Consider the following 19,048-nt stretch of genomic DNA (forward strand, 5'->3'; position numbering starts at 1 on the left):
CATTACATTAGTTTTAACCGCCCATAATAATTGAAATACTATTATTATTTAAATACGGCCGGCAAAAGTAATTGTATACTTTATTAGTGAACGGAGAGAGAGTATTAAATTTTTAATTTATAATATTTTAATTATAATTATATATTTTAATTTTAATTTAAAATTATTTTTATTATATCATGATTATTTTCATTTTATGTATCCGGGACGGACACGGAGGGGGTACTACGTTTTTATTTATATAAAAAAAAACATAAAAAAACTTCCCAAACTAAACCCAGCCTTTGTTTTGTTGTAAATTTTCGTGGGTTATAGGACTAAGCTGGGGTGAGTTTGGTTTCGGACCTTTGGTTGCCGTGAAGCTCCTCTCTTAACAATGGTTCCGGCGGAACATCACCGGCGACGATCAGCAATCGCTCCTTTTGCCGTTTTCCTGTAAAAGATTGAGAATAGGGAAATAAATTAAGCAACAACACTCTTAAATCTGCGCCGGAAGGAATTTGTAGTTATCGGTGCTCCCACTCGCCAGCCATTCGCCATTCCCCAATACCTAGCCGGCTCCCACCCATTGCGCTCAGATATAACACTTCAAGGCAATCCATTGTAGCAGCTCGCAGTCGCTGAACCAGAGGCGTATTGTCGAGCGATGGAATACAGAAAAATCAAAGATCAGGTTGCTTTCCACTTCTCTCCCACCCTAGATTTACTTGCGTCTCCTTTATCACCTGTTGATTTGGTGGCTGTCACCTACTCGATTTGATGGTGTTCTCATCAGCATTAGTTCTCCTTTTCTTTTCTTTACTTTATGATTGTAAAACAAGCTCCCCTGTTCTCTTACTGATTTAGATCGATTCGGTTTAACCTAACTGATCTTAATCTTCTTCCTCACTTTTCAACGGATATATTTGGAATCATTTCTAATAAGGATGAGGACGCTATCCATGTCCATGTCCATGATGATATTGGGAGCTTACGAGGGAGACCTCATTCAGGTGTCGTCACACGTCACTGTTTCATACAGTTTTGCCTTCTCCTTGGCATCATCTACGATCTGCACACTGCATGTCCCATCAATTTTTTTCCATGTGGATTGATCTATTTGTCCTCAAAACCTTTGTTGAATTGCAGGCCCTTCCTCTGCTACTGTTGCTTCAGGAGGCAGTTATGCTGACACTTCCAAGTGGAAGCGCAAGTATGATTGTATTTGAAATGTACTCATATAGTCCCATACAAACTTCAGGGGCTGGTGGGGAGAGTAGTTTTCTTCAGTCTTTATTACTAATATCTTTTCTTAAAACCAGGTCCGTAGTAACACTTGCATTGACGGTTCTTACTAGTTCTCAAGCAATTCTTATTGTTTGGTCAAAGAGGGCTGGCAAATATGAGTATAGCGTTACAACTGCTAATTTTTTGGTGAGTGAGTGATAATAGTAGTGATTACTAAATTATCAAGCACTTTACGTTTTCCATTATTTTCCAAGGTCTTGGGTCTCCTTAATAATTGTCTAAGTTTGTCCAGAATTGTTTATGTCTGAGCAGGTCGAGGCTTTGAAATGTATGATATCACTTGCATCTCTCACTAGATTATGGAGGACCGAAGGTGTTACCGATGATAATAGGTTCTCTCATTTCCCTTTCCATTTTTTTTATCAATCGACTGCAGAACTGCTTGTCATGAAATTGGATCAATGTTCACCTGCTGGCTGCTTATCAATGAAAAATGTTGTGAAAATATGTATTAGAATTGATGAAGACATACTTCTGGCAGTACATTCAAATGAAGCTAATAATCAAAGTTCGCAGTCCTCAACCAGATTTGAGCAAATGCTCTTGACAGGCTTAATAAATGCTTTTAAAGCTAGTTTGTGAGGTTATTAATTAAATACAGGATTGGCATGTTTAAATTAAAAAGTATCTTCTAGTATTTTGTTGACAACTAGACTTGATGCGTTTTTGAGCTGTGTTTGTTTGTGGTTTATATCACATCAACTAATTATTTTAATTCAAAATTTTACTTTTCTCAATCTCAAACCCAACTCTTAAACATAGAATCAAACAACCTGGCCTGTTTCCTGCTTTTCAGTCAGCTGAATTATATTTTAAAATTTTTCTGTTTTCAAATGTCTTCCTCCACAGATTGAGTACAACATGGGATGAAGTTAGTGTCTACCCCATCCCTGCTGCCCTTTACCTTGTCAAGAATTTACTTCAAGTATGTTCAATATTCTTGGCTGCTAATGACTCAGTGAATGTTAGTTCCTTCAGTGCCACTGATTATAGATTCTGTTTCTTTGTGGCAGTATTACATATTTGCATATGTAGATGCCCCAGGATACCAGATACTGAAGAATTTGAATATTATCAGTACTGGTGTTTTATACCGTATTATTCTCAAGAGAAGGTAGGTGATTCCTCCAAAATTTTCTCATCTAGTTTAAAGTCTGAAATGGATTTTTAGATGATATAAGCGAGTCTAAAGCATTTTAGGGTGCTTTTGATGTCGGGACAGGAAAAGTTAACTTTTAAAGCTTTATGATTTTGCGTTTTTGTCATTTGTGGAGGAAAAGGCTGTGTTGATTGGATGTTATGCTATTAAAAAAGAAAACACACACACACACAATATAACTTATCAGTTTTCTTTATTTTCATTTCAGGCTGAGTGAAATTCAGTGGGCAGCTTTCATTTTATTGTGTGCAGGGTGCACCACTGCACAGCTAAAGTCTAAGTAAGGATGCTGTAGAAATCATTTATTGTTATTTAAGCTTAGATAGGGAATGGCTTCTAATCTCTGTTTGAAGTTTCCCTGTTTCTTTAATCATGATTAGATGATGGTAATAAGCTGTGAACTTCGTGTCAATGAGCTTTTGTGTGTACTTGTGGGATGATTTTTTCTTTTTGACAGTTCTGATGCAGTGTTGCAGACACCTTTCCAAGGTTGGATGATGGCAATTGTGAGTTTCTAAGTCTGATAGCATCCTACTATATCTAGTCACGATTGCTGATATATGGATCAAAATAGTGTTCCTTGACTTTTGAGATTGTTATTACCTAGTTTCTACTTTAAGGATTTATCAGGACAGAGTGAGAATGAAATTATATCATGAAGAACCATATTCTCCATGTTTAGCTGATATTACGACATGTATCTAATATTGGATCCTTTGAAGCAGAACTAAACCTTCTACATTAACTGTTGATTGGTTATTCATGGGTTTACAATCTATTTTAAAACACCACAAAGACAACTACTTCCAAGACATTTGAGTACTCCAGTTTTTTTTTTTTTTTTATTTTAATTTTAATTTTTAAATGCAGATGCTAATTGTAGAAGACTGAAGACATAAATATAAATTATTAATAAGTTCATTTCTCTCATAACTGTGTGTATAAAAATATGCAGTTATGCACTGGCCTTAACATTGATTTCAATGCAGAGACAATGTTATTGTGGATTGACATACAGAATCCAAACATAGGTTATGTAACACTTGGTGGGTTTTGTTTCAGATCATGGCACTTCTTAGTGGTTTTGCTGGAGTCTACACGGAGGTAATTTAGTAGCACGCCATCATGCGTGATTGGTTAATTCCTTAGGCAGAGAAAAACTAGTTGATTTTGAGTTATCCAATCCATGATGCTATTCTGGAATTCTGTTGTTAATGACAATGCTGTTATTTTGAAATTCCTTGTTGGATCTTGCTACTCCACACATGTTCGTTGCTATAGTTGTTATGGAATATCATATGTTAGTGCATTTGGTCTTATGTTCACATTTGCTACTGTTTTTTTGGCAGGCCATAATTAAAAAACGGCCTTCAAGGAACATTCATGTTCAGAACTTCTGGTTATATATATTTGGGATGGCTTTCAATGCTCTTGCAATACTGGTTCAAGATTTTGATGCTGTTGTGAACAAGTAAAAACGAAACTGCATATTGCCTCTGTTTTTCTATTTTACTTGTGGATACTGACTTTGCATCATTCATGTCATTACTCCTGTGTTATTGCCAATGAGATTTTCTGGCTTGATACTTGGAATTATGCTCATTGTATGGACGCGTTGTTGGACTATTGGCTTCAGAGCGTTCAATACAAACAGTGCATAAAAAATCACTGTTTATAATTATGACCTTATCTGAAGAATTTTCTTATCTGCAGCAATTTGAACTGCTTGAAGTAAATAATATGCAAATTCTAAATAACTACGATTTTTTTTATTTCTCTGTACAGGGGATTTTTTCATGGATATTCACTGATAACTGTGCTGATGATAATGAATCATGCTATGAGGTATTCCATTTCGGCATTTCTCTACTATCAGTACAAGGAAAAGTACTTTTGAGTTTTGATGATATCTTAATTTGTTTCTTGAACTCTTTAGCTAGCTGCGGTATGTTTGCTTTTTCATGTTCTGTTTAGTCTTGAATGGTTTAGGAACGTTTTGATATCTTAATTTGTTGCTAGAACTCTTTAGTTCGCTGTGGTGTGTTAGGCTTTTCCATGTTCTGTTTAGTCTTGAATGGTTTAGGAAGATGATATCCTAATTTGTTGCTAGAACTCTTTAGTTCGCTGTGGTATGTCAGTCTTTTCCATGTTCTGTTTAGTCTTGAATGGTTTGGAAATTTCCTAAGATTTCTTGTAGAGTCTTTTCAATTTGATTTCACCTGGAGATTAGTTGTCAATGACATGGTCCATGGACATATCCTGGTCTTTGTTGATATTTACTGGTGTTTAGAAATTTTTATTCCTAGAAAAAATGCAGCCGCTTTTCTTGGACTAGTCACATACAAATTACTTATGAAACATTGGTTTAATGTCCAAATTCCAAGCATGATAATAAGCTGTCATTAAAAACCTCTTTTGGCCATAAATTACCACCATATTCTTTGGCATGACCCGGGAATACAACTGAAGTATGACAATTATTTTGCTGATTGTTCTGATTCCCATATTTTGTTCCATTATGCATGCTATTTAATTTGTTTATTAGCTTCAATTCAATAAGCTCTCTCCACATTTGATTATCATATATTGGGTCGAATACAAAATAGAAATTGCTTAAGCTGTTCAAACAGCTGGTTTTGATTTATCGAAATCAAACCTTCCAAGATATGGTTTTGGCTTCAGTTTGGTTGCTTTTGCTCCATTTTGATTTTAGATCCAGTGTTTTATTACTTTGATTTAAACTAATACTACACCACTTTTTATATTTTTTCTCATTATATACATATACATCCTTATATATTGTATGTTTAAAAAAATAATAATTTATTTTTTGTAAACTTATATGCTAACAATCTAATAATACATATTTTTGTAAAAACTTATAAAGGTGTATTCTTTCAGCGAAAATTTTTGGTTTGAACAGTGGTTTAGACCTGATTGGGTACAAACAATAGCCTACTTTTATTGGAAATCGCAATTGGTGCATACTAACAAAAGAAAAAAAAAAAAAAACTAAAATCAAACTTCAAAAGAACAGAGCCATATAATTATAGCATTTAAAAAGATATGTTTTTATTTAAAATAATATTATAAAATTTTATCAAAGTTTATAACTTACATTGCAACAAAATATTTATTTAAGTTATATTTTAATTTTACAAAATAATTATTTAAGCTGTACTTTATTTGACTTATAATTTAAGTTTACAAGATAATTATTTGTTTAACTTATTTAAGCTATAAGTTATATTTGCATAATCAAAGAAAATAGTGAACTATTTGTTTGAACCAGCAGTTAATGGTTTCATTAAATGTGGAACTTTTCGGTTAGAATAAATGGAAATTTAGTTGAAGGAATGATTTGTCTTTTTCAAGTTTCCAAGTCAGTAGTAAACTAGTATTTCCACAAGCTTGTCATATCATTAGTTTGACGCATATTTGGAAAGAAACTGTTGTTTTAGGAAATTAGACTGTCACACACACATGTGAATCTGAAAGAGCAAAAGTATCAATACATATGATAGATGCCTATCCTGCTGTTGATCCCTTGATCTCAACGTAGGTGTGATTTGATACTTTTGTACTGTTCAACTTGTCTTTTGATACCTTGCTTACTACTAAAATGTCCCTAATTAAATGATGTTGATGCAGTGGTATTGCTGTATCAATGGTTATGAAATATGCTGACAACATTGTGAAGGTAAACTCACTTTCACACGTGGTTTTATTTGTGTCCTGAATATTTAGTTATACCTCTAGCTGCTATTTAATAATTCAAAGTAGCCCTGAAGATGTAAGAAGGAAATACTAAGACAAACTACAGTAACTGAGTGAGACACGAGTTGTGGAGGCAAAAGTTGGCGCATTAAATTCCGATAAAAAAAAGGTGGCGCATTAAATGCTTTGTTGCTCACAACGCCATTCAATAATAATACAGCTCCATTCATGTAGAGAGCACATGGCATTAACCTTATAAAATCATAACTTACTCAAAACTAGGCTTACAGTTTGACAAGATTTTTAAAGCTTCAGTGAGAACCCGAAACACATTTTTTAGTGTCTTGTCTTACTTGAAAAAAGTCAATTGTCCCCTACAAAATGTACAATTCATTCTTACGCATTCAAACTAGATAAACTAGCTATTCTCTAAATTCAAATGTAATATCTCTCGCCTAATGGGTTTCTTTGGATGCTTTAGAGGTGCTGTTCCCTTTAATATGAAATGAGAAATCTCTAGTTTCTCCCTCTCATTCTTGTGGCATTTATAGCTTTCGTACCATGTATCTCATTTTTTCATCTATTGGTGCTACACCTAGTTTTCATTTAAGAAATTCTGTATTTATTCTGTCTAATTTAGGTGTTCCTTGTATCCGTATCGACATTCTCATTTCAACTACCCTCGTATTTTGTGCACGATCTCACCTAATCTATCGAACATTGTTGGTTTTTATAGAAAATTACACTTTAATCACTCATATAATCACTTAAGTGACTGTATCATATACTTCGAAGTTGTGCATTCCATGCAATAAGAGGTTTTTCTACTGATTCCTGTTCTAGAGCTTTTTAATGCAGGCCTGTTGCATGTAAAAGAACAAAGCATTACTGATTCTTACCAAGTTTTTCTATATTTACAGGTGTATTCGACATCAGTTGCAATGCTGTTGACAGCAGTTGTATCTGTTTTCTTATTTGGATTTCATCTTTCACTTGCCTTCTTTCTTGGTTCTATGTAAGTACATATATTTTATGTTTGCTACTTTTTAAATGGCTTGTAGCATTTACTTGATTGCTTATACAAAAGCATGAAATAGTAGAAACTGATTTCAGTTCCTCTTTTTTCAGCGTTGTTTCAGTCTCGATATATTTACACTCAATTGGAAAGGCCCCGAGATAGTGGAAGCAACTTTTCAGCCATATTAGGGTGATCAGTCTAATATCTTTATGAATTTCCATCTGTAGCATTGATTGATTTGTCACTATAGCATATTAAAATTTTCACCATGCCTTAAGATTGCATCCAGTATTATATGCTTACAAGTGAGAATGCTTGGATGTGTCTATTATTTTTGTTGAAGTCAAAGGATATTGTTGATTTAGGTGATCATTTGCTGTGCACTGAACTTCTTGCATCCATGTTTGTTCCATCTCTTGATTGATATTCTTGATTTTTTTTTTTTTTGTTTTGTTTTTGCTTAGGGCGACCACCATTTAAATAGGGAGAGTAAATAAGGTTAGATGTATATTCCGTAACACTCCCTTTTTTAAGTAGTATTTATGGCAATCATGTCTAGCTTGATATAGAGTTGTAAAAAGCATGTTACCTCATTGATTTTCTGAAGATATCAGCAGTTTGGTTGGATTAAGAAGTAAATTGAGCTGTAATTTGATGGCTTTTAACACAATTGCAATTGAAGTGGTAGTTAACTTAAATTTGTCTAGCCCTTCCATGAAAATTTGTGAAATAGCGCTCATTTCCTCATCCATATTCTCTGTCCAGATCAAGTGATTTTTCTTTTGTAAATATTATGTTAAATTATTATTTGAATCAAAATTTTAATTCTGGGATTAAAAAAATTCCGTTGCAAGTAAGTAGGTTACTTTTATTGGCTGAGAAATACTAGACTTGTTGCTACCAATTTCAACCGGTAAGAAATACTTGGGACATCCGAAATCCTTCGTAACAAAATGTTGTTGCAAGTATTTTTATTTATATATATTTATTTAATTCTTTGGGATGGTCTTGTGATGTGGGGTGAACTTGGTGAGGTTCTGATACTTTCAGGTCTACCTGCCACATATAGTTAGCCTACTGTGATTTGTCTTATCGGCCTAGTTTGTAAAAGAAATCAAAATTTGACGGAGAAGTAGAAGTAGAAGAGAGTAGTTAACCCTGTAAATTTGAGTGTACCCTTTGATTACTAGATAAATTTTGTACTGTTCAATGGTGCCATCAACACGATATTTCAAAACAAACACCAAATGACAAGCTACAATATTTGCAAAAGATATGCAAATGCAAATTTCAAAGTATCATGAGATAAAAGTGTCGAAATTTCTCAACCGCAAAGCAGGGTTTAAGATACTACATGATAACAAGTTGGAATTAGGTGTAGAAAATAAAGAAAAAAATAAATTAGATTTTCATAACTTATATGCGGAAAAATGGAATATGCATTTAAAATAGATATTCTGAGTTAAGATATATATACATATATATATATATAAAATGAGAACTAGATTAAAGTAATCTGATTCTTCGTCCAATAAAAAGTATTTTTAGTTTGCATGGTTTAATAATTGATTCTAAAAATTTATACACTAATTAATACAATAAATTGAGTAGGTTGCTTGTATAGTTCCGCCATCAACCATTTTGTTATTTAATGCAATCATTTTACTCGAATGATATAGGATGAAGATTTTCCGAATAGAAATTTTTTAATCAGAATAACTAAACTCCTTTTAAAGAAGAGTTTGAAAATAGTAAAAAATTAGTATGTGATTAGATATTTTGTCGAGAGATAAATATATTTGATATTATATTGTTTGAGAAAAATTAAATAACATCAAAATTTATAAATATTGTGTAAAGAAAGGCCTTTATTATCTAGGATAACATTCCCACATCTCCCAAGTGGTTGTTGCAGTTATGGAAGGGAAGATAGCCGCGATCGTGTTCATTCTATGTAGTCAATTAAATCTTTCTTTTTTTATCTGAAAGGTGTTGGAAAAGTACTTTGGTAAACCTAATTTGGCCAATACCATATTTCTGCTGACCTGACCTGAGTCGTCTTTCATTTATATATTTCTGACAATTAATTCCTATATACTTCCAGCACTACCACGCAAGTTCTTTTGCCATGTTACATGGTAATAAGTCTTGGATGTTGGAATCTAGAGCATGCCCACATAAATATACAAAGACTTGTAATAAGAACATCATCGGACATCAGTAACAACAACAACAACGCTTGCAGAAATACAAAAATAAATTAATCATAATATAATTTGAAACCATAATATAATTTGAATCTAATTTGCCATTTCGCTGAGTTTTCATTGGCGCCCGGTTCAGCAAGTCGGAAGGTAAGGGGGCGAAGTCCCCCTTCTGGGTTCCAGGGGTGCGGAGTGACTCCGGGCTCGACAGTATGCAGTATTGGATTTTAGAGTTGGTTTAGAGCTGAGCTTGTAATGTATTTTCTTTGTTTATTTAGAGATATGTTGTATGTTTCTGCTGTAGATGTAGGGTGTGTTTGCTCAGTTGTTTTGCCCAAATCGGGCCGGCTCCCCGAAGCAGCTACAATGTAAATATATATATATATATATATATATTATTGAGTATAATATAAATTTATAATCAAATCATACAATATAAATTTTGTCAATTTATTTAATATATATTTATATTATTTTATTTATTATCCATCAAATCAATACAAATCAAAACTTCAACCAAACATAAACACAAAAAAAACATAAAAATTCAAACCCATCTCAAAATTAAAATAAAAATCAAACTCAAACTCAAATTTCCCGAACACAATCAATACATTGTTGTTACCACGAAATGTGTCTTGTTTAGGTTAATATAATTATTATTGTTATGAAAGTAGACTGCCAAAAAGAAAACAGAAAACAGAGGGTCGTTCGTTCATAATCATAGCAGCGGAACAACTATTTCAGCTTTGTTGAATAAGAGGAGAAGCAGAGTACAATACTGTAACATATCAAAGAATAACAAATTTGAACACCAGCGGATTCATTGATTGATCGCATTTCTCTCCACTTACTGCTGCTGCAGAATTAATGGAGTCCGTCTGCAATCTACATACATACATACATATATAGATAGATAGCACTAACAACAGGCAGTGATCATATTACTTATTATTATTTATTTATTTATATAACCTCTGAGTTTGAGGAGGAGATTGATCCCCACTCCCTAATCGACTCTCTCTGTCTCTCAATCTCAAGTAGAAAGCTTTGGGGCAGCATCTTTGTTATGGCTGGCTCTGTTGAACTTCATGTGGCTATTCACAAGTTGCCCTGCAGAAATTGCAGACATGAGGGAGAGCTCTCCTGCAAGAACTGTCCCTGCAACAATGGTGGCCAACAGCCTCGAGTTGGACCCCGGGACCTCCTTACTCGCCCCCTTCACCCCCAGAAGATTCAGACACGCCGACTGCGACGGCAACTGAGTTCCGCCCCCGACTGTCCCAACCTCGATCGAAGGCATTGTCACAGAAATGTGCAGATCCTTCCCATCATTCACTGCCTCCATCATCGTGATGCAGTGAGAGCTCTCGATATTCTGCGCTGGATCTTGACCGGTGGCGATGTAGACTGCAGATACGAGGTTGCTGGCGTGGGCGTTGAATCCGCCGAGAGCTCCGGCGACGGCGGAGCCCGTGAGGTTCTTGAGCATGTTGAGTTCCACCAATGAGGAAACGTTGGTTTTGAGCACCTTCTTCACCACTTCTTCCTTGATTATGGCTTCGCACACCACTGATTTGCCTCTTCCTTCGATCCAATTCACTGCTGCAGGTTTCTTGTCCGAACAGTAGTTCCCGGATAAGCCGATCACTTCCATGTCTGAGAATTCGTTGCCGAGGAAGTCGATTACGTTCTGCACTCCCTTGGATACCATGTTCATTCCCATGGCGTCCCCTGTGCTGCAGGAGAATCTTATGTAGAGATTCTTTCCGGCCACTGCGCATTTGATGCTCTGCAGCCTGCCGAAGCGGCTGGAGCTGTTGAACACCATTGATAAGGTTTCGAAATTGAGAGGATCCTCGAGGAAGAACTTCAATTCTGCAGCTCGCTTGGCTGTGGCGAATCTGACGACCGGAGCTCTTGTCATTCCATCTCTGAGAACTGCGCTGAAAGCTCCGCCGGAGGCTAAAATGGCTTTGCAGCCTCTGTTGGTGCTGGCGACCAGACAGCCCTCTGTTGTGGCCATGGGGACGGAATATTCTCTGCCGTCGAGAAGGAGTGGCCCTGCTATGCCCACCGGAATCTGGACATACCCTACCGGCATTTCGCAGCACTGCCCTAATATGGCGTCGTAATTGAAGCCCTCCAGAGGAAGTCCGGCGAGAGATTTTCCGGTGGCGCGCTGTAACGCCTCCCGGCGAATGGCTGCTGCACGGCGGCAGTCGCCGAGCTTTGATTCGAGGGAGTAGGATGGGATTTTTCCGTCGATCACTGATTTGACGATCTGCTCGTCTTCCTCGTCGAGGGAGGGATTGACCACCGGAGAGGGAAGCTCGCCGTCGTCGGAGACGAATTTGGGGGTGATTTTGGAAGAGGCGATTTTGCAGTCGTCGCCGGCGGAGGGCATACAGGGAGCGGCGCGTGAGTCGTCCTTGAGCATCGCGGCGGTGAAGTCTTGGTCGATCAATTCGTCGTCGTCATCGAGGAGATCGTCGTGGGAGGTGCGGGGGATGACAAGAGACTGGACAAAACCGATGCCGAAGAAGCCGAGGAGGTAGATGAAGGAGGCGACGAAGGAGACTATGGAGCAGATCTCGGAGAGAGTGACGACGTGGAGGGGGATGGAGCTGCGGATCTTCTCCCGCCATTGGAGGAGCAGGTAGTAGACGGAGGAGAAGAAGAGGGCGAAGAAGACGGCGTTGGTAAGGTAAAGGGGGAGGGGAAGGGCATCAGACGCCTTCGTCGGAGGGGAACTGTAATCGTGGCCAGGCGGCGCGACTTCGCCGGCGGAATCTTTTGAGGATCGGCGGCGGAGGGCGGCCATTCTGCGGCGGAGGAAGATGATCGGAGATGGAAGCCGGTCGACGCTGCGCCGCTGCCCTTTCCCCCAAAAAGGATCGGAAAAAGGGCTAGGATCTTTTGTTGGTTGGTTGGTTGGTAGGGATGAACTGTGAATTGAATTGTATTGAATGAAGTGCAGGCAGGTAGGAAGGTCGGTATTTATAGCTATGGAGTCTGTCTGTATGTATGTATGTATGTCTGTCTGTCTAGGGTTCACTGTATGCTTTATTTTGGAAAGGAGGATGATGACGGCGATATAATATTATTGTTGTCGCTGTATTTCTTATTTGTTTTAAGTAATTGAATTATTTGATACTGATAATTATGTATAATTTTATCCCTATGTATATGACGCATGTTTTATTTAATGTCGAACTTATTGCTTATTTTCTTGATGTAGAGGAGAAAGAATTATTTAAAAAATCCTGCTATATTTGACCCGTTTGATATTCGGTTTTTATAATTAATTTGTATATGGAAAACCCTTACCCTTAACCATACCCACCAAATGAGAATATCGAAGGAAATAGTGGGTGCTGTAACGTTCGATCCCGGCTCCACTACACTAACGACAATAACAATAACATTAATTTCTAATTTATATTTAATTTAATTTAATTTAATTAAAGTTCCGTTATTTGGCGTCCACCTCCCTCTATCTGTAATTCTGTATTATCTGGGTTGGGTTGGGTCGTTCAAAATCATACAATGAGTAAGTGAGTATAATGCCACCGGGTCAACAGTCAGCAGCACATGTTCTTCCTCTTGACCGTTTCATTTTTTTTTTATGAACCCCATTTTTAGACTTTCCTAATGTGCGGTACCGCCAAACTCATATCCTTCTGGCCCGTTTAATATGAACGCGTGTTACCGTAAATACGAGAATTTAAGTAAAGTGATATTAGTAAAAATAATCATTGTATTTAAAATGAGATTAATGTGTATAACTATATATAATTTTTTTTTTTAAGAAAAACAAATTATATGAAATAAATAAAAATAAAAAATATAGACAAATTATGTGGGAGGGAGAGAGGGAGTACTGCACAGTACACATGTTTTCCTTCTTTTATTCATTTCTCTGAAAACTGAAACACAGATGCATTGCATGTAAAGCATGCATGCTAAAAAATCTCATCTAAGTTTTTTTCTTTTTTTTTTTTTTAAATGGAGTTTGGAAAATTTTGATTTGAATTTATATTAAAATAATGTATAATAAAATATTGTGAGAAAAAAAATAATATTTTTTAGAAAATAAAAAATTTAAATAGTAAAAATTTGAAGTTTTTTTTTTGGTGTAAAGATAGTCACATAATAGATAGATACAAAGAATGGAATGAATTATGTGGTGGGGGGAGAACATGAGCATGAAGGTACGTACGTACGTAACGACAAATACGATGACTAAAAAATCTGGCCACCATGCACTCAATTAACTTGCTATATATAAATATATATATATAGTCAAAGGAAGCTGCGTCGCCTATGAAGACATTTGAGGACATTAAAAATTTAAATATTACTCCCTCATTCGTACAAATGTGTGTTTATTTAATCAGATACGAATTTTAATAAAAGTGAATAATATCCTTTAATAATAAAAAACAATACAAAAGTGAAATAATTTTTCACTTAAAAAAAATAAAAATATTTTTCGACCACAAGAAAGTGAATATAGATTTGAACTACGGAGGGAGGGAGTAGTAAATATAATACTATTATATAAATACATACATATCATCACCGCAACTAATTATGCATTGGTTTGATTTCCTGTATTGTCGTTTGTGCGGGAAACCACCAAGCACCAGCGCAGTAACACTACTCTCTCTCTCTCTATATATATATATATATTTATTAATTAATATATTCCTGTTTTTCCCGTTTGGGTGTGCTGAATTGAATTTGAAACTGCTCGCTCACTACATTAGACTAGGAAGACTCATCACATACATACATATATAATGATAAATAATCTTTCTATTAAGTATATAATATTCCATTCTATAGTAATTTTCAAAACGCCTACCTACTTGTATTATCGCATTTAAAATCGGTGACAAATTTGAAAGTCTTTTATATAATGTGTGAAAAATAGGCATTTGTAAAAATTTCATTATATTGTATCTTATTCATCACCAATTGTAGCATCCGTTTACATGTATACAAGGTTCGTTTCTTTTGGTGGGAAGAAAAGAGAATGGTATTTCATTTCAAATACACAATAATGATATATACAATTAAGGACAAATATGAAATTTTATATACAAATATGTAATAATATATATATATATATATTAACATCCCATTCAAACTCAATGTGTCAACTTGAGTGTGCCAAGAGAGTAAGAAAATGACCAAAAAAAAAATATTTGATGAAAAGAAGTCCGTTGATCTTTAATGGAAATCCAACGTAACATAACCGTCTTAACAACCATATATGGTCGTACAGAATAATAATAAATCTCGATTTGCTTTGTGTACTCGTGAAAAATATCATTATGTGAAATTTGTATAACACCCTAATTGTCACGGTGAACAGTAGTAGAAGAGGGTTGAGGGGCACCAACCAACAAGTTCAGATAATAGCTTGTAGAGCCACAGAAATTCGGATGTAGAATAAATAAGAGTGCGATACTCGGGCTCAACACTAGACATAGAGACAATTGCCTGTTTCTTAATGCGCCAACAAAACAGAGAGTCACCCAGGAACAAAAAATAGAAACCAATAGTAGATCGACGGTCAGCGGAATCACCAAGGACGAGTGGGCCGGAAAATGTAAACTATAATAAGCGCGCGTACCCTTAGCATATGAAGAATATAAAGCACGAAAGAATAATGCATAACGTTATGTCTTACAAAACTAACTATGGTTATTGATGTTGACATAACGAGAACTAATGTGGCAGGTGATCTGGATAGAATATGGTCATATTCAACAAAATATGTTCATGTATAAACCGGTAATGCTAAAAGCCTAAAACATCATAAACAAATACGCCGTATTTCAATTACCACATGGCCGTGGTTCCAGCACGTCAGTGTTCACAAAAACATACGTGCACGTTGATTAAAAAACAACACGAATATTTCTAACATGTATCCAACTACGGTAACATTATCTAACCACAATCACATTATATTAACATAGTTGTGTCTCACTAAACAAAAACATATTTATCAAACCGCGGTCGTAATTGGTTGAATATGGCCTATACTTAGATCATGTCGGCACACATCTATGTTACTATTGGACATGATCGTGTTTGAAGTAAAAACAAGATAGCTAAAACACTATTTTTGAACACAACCGTGTTTCATATATACACGGCTATGTTTCACCACGTTTTTCAAAAAAAATTTCATATTTATACACAGCTGTGTCAGTGGTGTACATTGCATATTATGTTATACTTTTGTTAAAAACCTTTCATCTCCAAACAACCATTATATATGTTCTATATTTTTATGCTTATTTCCTCTCATTCTTCTTTTTCTTCTTTTTTTTAATAACGTGGGAACCGCAGCAGCTACTCTTCGGGTGCGCTAACCCCCGGCCGAACCTAATAGCCTGCAAATTAGGCCCGGCAAGTTTTCCTTATTCTGGATAACAACAAAGTTACATACATATATATATATATAGATTTATTAATAGGATTTATCTTTTATCCTCTAATAAGTTATGTTCTTGTTTCTTTGATTTTTTGAATTTTCTTTTTTGTATATATATATATATATGTATTTATTGATAGGATTTATCTTTTATCCTCTAGCAAGTTATCTTTTCAATGCTTTAAAGGTGATTGATCAATTAACATTTGAAATTAGGATATAAACTCAAAGCATGAGTGTATGTGGGTTATGAATATAAAAAATATAAAGTCATCATAGCTCATCAAAAAATACTACTTGTTGTTTCGATCAAATCCAACGAGATGTGTACAAGGATTTATAATAGATATCTCCGAAGATATCATATGCAATGTATCTCAACAACAAGTATATAGGGCAAAAAAGACGAGACTTAAATCAATTGTTGGTGATGAAAATGAGCAATATGAGAAGTTATGAGATTATGCCAAAGCCCTGCGTTAATCTAATCCTGAATCCCGTGTCTTGATAGAATTGGAAATTGAAATCGCTTGTTTTTGGATTTCAGCCTGATTTTTGACTTTGTGATTAGGATTGGTGGATGTCATTTAAAGGATTTGTGCCAAGACATACTATTAATTGTCATTTCAATTGATCTCAACAATATGTTATATCATTTGGCCTATTCCAGTTGTTAGGAATGAAATGCGTGAGACATCGAATGGATTTTTTTTTTTTCTTTTTATTCTTTTGAAGAGAACTTGAATATAAAAATCTGATGAGACATATACCTTCATATTGGACAAATAAAAAGGGTTTATACCTGTCATGAAAAAGTTTTCTCCAGTTCAAAAATAAGGTTTTGTGTTCGGAATCTTTATGGTAATATCAAAATTGTTGGGTTCAAGGGACTTGCATACAAGTGATTGATTTGGATGGTTGCATATACAACTATTATTCATGGGGTCGAGGATGCTATGAAAAAGATTTGAGAGCTTGATGGCAAATGCGTTGATTGACTTTCCGAGAAACTATCTTCGCAATAATTGATGTCATTTTTTACTACCTTTTCAAAGTGTAATATGATTTTAATATTGTGTGAATATTTTAATGGTGTTATTTAAGATTCTAGAGAACGTCCAAATTGCCAATATTGAGTGGATTAAAAGGTATTTACTATCATGGCTTGCAAAGCGAGGGAACATAGCCCTTTGAAAGTGGGATAATATGTATTTTCTCAAAGATAGTCAATATTATGGAAAAAAAATTATCTGGGAAGCTTCGTCGTGTGTACCTATCAAATTCAATGATTATATGTACAGAGTGGCTTGCTCAGATGGAAGTATATTTATAGTTGATATTTTGAAAAAAAATAAAATGTGTGGCCGTAGAAAATGAGATTTATATAAAATTTCTTGTTGCCATTGGATGAGTGTCAATATGTGGGCAACAAATAGATCCAATATATTTTATTGACAAAGTATATAATGTTGCGATATTTCTTAAATTTTATTCATATTCTATTAGACCAATAAATTGACAAGAATTGTTGCCATGAACGGGACTGCCTCCACAACTTACACTTATCGTTGAATGATATGCTTGTTGGCCTAGAAATATCAGAAAATGTGACTCTGATAAGGTTAGTGCGAATGGTTATATAAGAAGATATGCTAGGAGTAGGTCTCAATTTAGGACAAATAAGAATAAACCCTAGTATAATAAATTTGAAAATGGATCAAACAACTTCAATAATAAAAAGAAAGGTAAAAGTAGGTTAAGAAATAGATTTTTAACTCATTCTAAATGTGTAAAATGTTGTTTCAACCGTGGTGACCCATCTTATTTTGTTAGGAAGTCTCTTAAGAAATCTAATGTAGACAGTAGTAACAAAATATTCTCCCTGTTAATACCACTTCAAATGAACATGCCAATATGATTTTTGAATATGACTATTTAGGAGATTTTTTTTGTTGTTAATGTTTAAAATGTTTAAAAGTAACTATTTTTAATAAATATAAATAGTTATTAGATTCAACATGCATTTATCATATTATTCCATTTAGAGAATTTTTTTTTTCGGATTATAAAACTCATTCTGATTGCAATGTTTCTATAATTGATAAAAGAGTTTGCAAAGTAGAGAGAATATGAACTGTTGTTTTAAAATTTAGTTCTAGGTCCGTTTTAGAATTGTAGATTGTGCGTCATGTGTCTGATTTGTCTAACAATATGTTGTCGTGTGCGGGCCTTTCTTCTATAGAATTAGAAGGAAAATGAGAAGGGAATTATATGAAAATTATAAAAAGTTCTTTGATAGTTTTTAAGGCAGAAACGATGAATAATCTCTATGTAGTGATTGTTGGGCTTGTTTTAAATTCTGAACTTGTTGTAAATATTGTTCAAGATAAAACTTATTTGTGGTATAGGAGATTAGGTCACTTAAGTAATAGAGGATTAGAGATTTGTAAAAATCTGGTTATTTAGGTAATTAAAAATTATCTACCATGCTTTTTTTTTTTTTTTTTTTTTGTGAAAATTGTATTTATGGTAAACATTATAAAGTTTTATTTCCTAAAGCTCCCTATGAAAATAAAACTTTCTGAAGAGGTATTTTGGAATATTTACACTCTGATGTAGGGTCCTTATAGTGAATTCACACATGGTGGCGGTAAATATTTTTTTGTCAATAATTGATGATTTTTTTAGAAAAGTTCGGGTGCTTTTGCTAAAATAAAAATATGATGTTTTTGAAACATATTTAAAAATTAGAAGATTTTGATTGAAATGAAACGAACAAGAAGATTAAATATTTAGGAACTAATAATGGTTTAGAATATTGCAATTCTTGGTTTGATAGCTTTTTGTGTTGAAAATGGTATTAAGCGTCATAAAACTGCTATTTAGACAACCCAACAAAATGGGGTTTCCGAGCGGATGAATCGAATTCCGTTGAAAAGAATTCAAAACTTATTAGTTTCCTCGAGTTTATCTAAGCAGTTTTGGGGTGAGGCTGTTATGACAACCACTTACTTAATAAACAGATCCTCATCGGTGTCATTAAAGGGTGATTTTCCCGAGTTTAGGTGGAGTGGTAAAAGAGTCAAAATATAAGGGTTTTTGGCTATTCAAAATTTATATGAGTTTTCAATGACAATTAGATACTATGGCTGAAAAGTATGTATTCCTAGGTTATTCTAAGGGTGTTTAGGGATATAAGCTATGTTTAA

General features: G+C 34.6%; 2 protein-coding genes across 3 annotated transcripts; one reads left to right on the forward strand and one right to left on the reverse strand.

Moving 5' to 3' along the window:
• Positions 1–276: 276 nt before the first annotated feature.
• On the forward strand, positions 277–7,553 carry LOC127255178 (CMP-sialic acid transporter 4-like). 2 transcript variants are annotated; one of them, XM_051280580.1, is made up of 15 exons: positions 277–673; positions 926–992; positions 1,129–1,211; positions 1,302–1,413; positions 1,540–1,619; positions 2,137–2,212; positions 2,301–2,401; positions 2,655–2,726; positions 2,904–2,952; positions 3,509–3,550; positions 3,796–3,917; positions 4,232–4,291; positions 6,098–6,146; positions 7,084–7,178; positions 7,292–7,553. In XM_051280580.1, the coding sequence occupies exons 2-15, from the start codon at positions 927–929 to the stop codon at positions 7,341–7,343; spliced, it is 1,059 nt and encodes a 352-aa protein (XP_051136537.1). In that variant the 5' UTR covers positions 277–673; position 926; the 3' UTR covers positions 7,344–7,553. The 2 variants fall into 2 exon arrangements, with proteins under 2 accessions (XP_051136537.1, XP_051136529.1); XM_051280572.1 differs by having other exon boundaries at positions 1,129–1,192.
• A 2,602-nt stretch (positions 7,554–10,155) lies between these two features.
• On the reverse strand, positions 10,156–12,379 carry LOC127252564 (3-hydroxy-3-methylglutaryl-coenzyme A reductase 1-like). Its single transcript, XM_051276794.1, has one exon. The coding sequence runs from the start codon at positions 12,207–12,209 to the stop codon at positions 10,422–10,424; it is 1,788 nt and encodes a 595-aa protein (XP_051132751.1). The 5' UTR covers positions 12,210–12,379; the 3' UTR covers positions 10,156–10,421.
• Between the last annotated feature and the right edge of the window lie 6,669 nt (positions 12,380–19,048).

This window comes from Andrographis paniculata, unplaced genomic scaffold, assembly GCF_009805555.1.
Source record: "Andrographis paniculata isolate CXL003 unplaced genomic scaffold, ASM980555v1 Contig12END, whole genome shotgun sequence".
Taxonomy (NCBI): Eukaryota; Viridiplantae; Streptophyta; class Magnoliopsida; order Lamiales; family Acanthaceae; genus Andrographis; species Andrographis paniculata.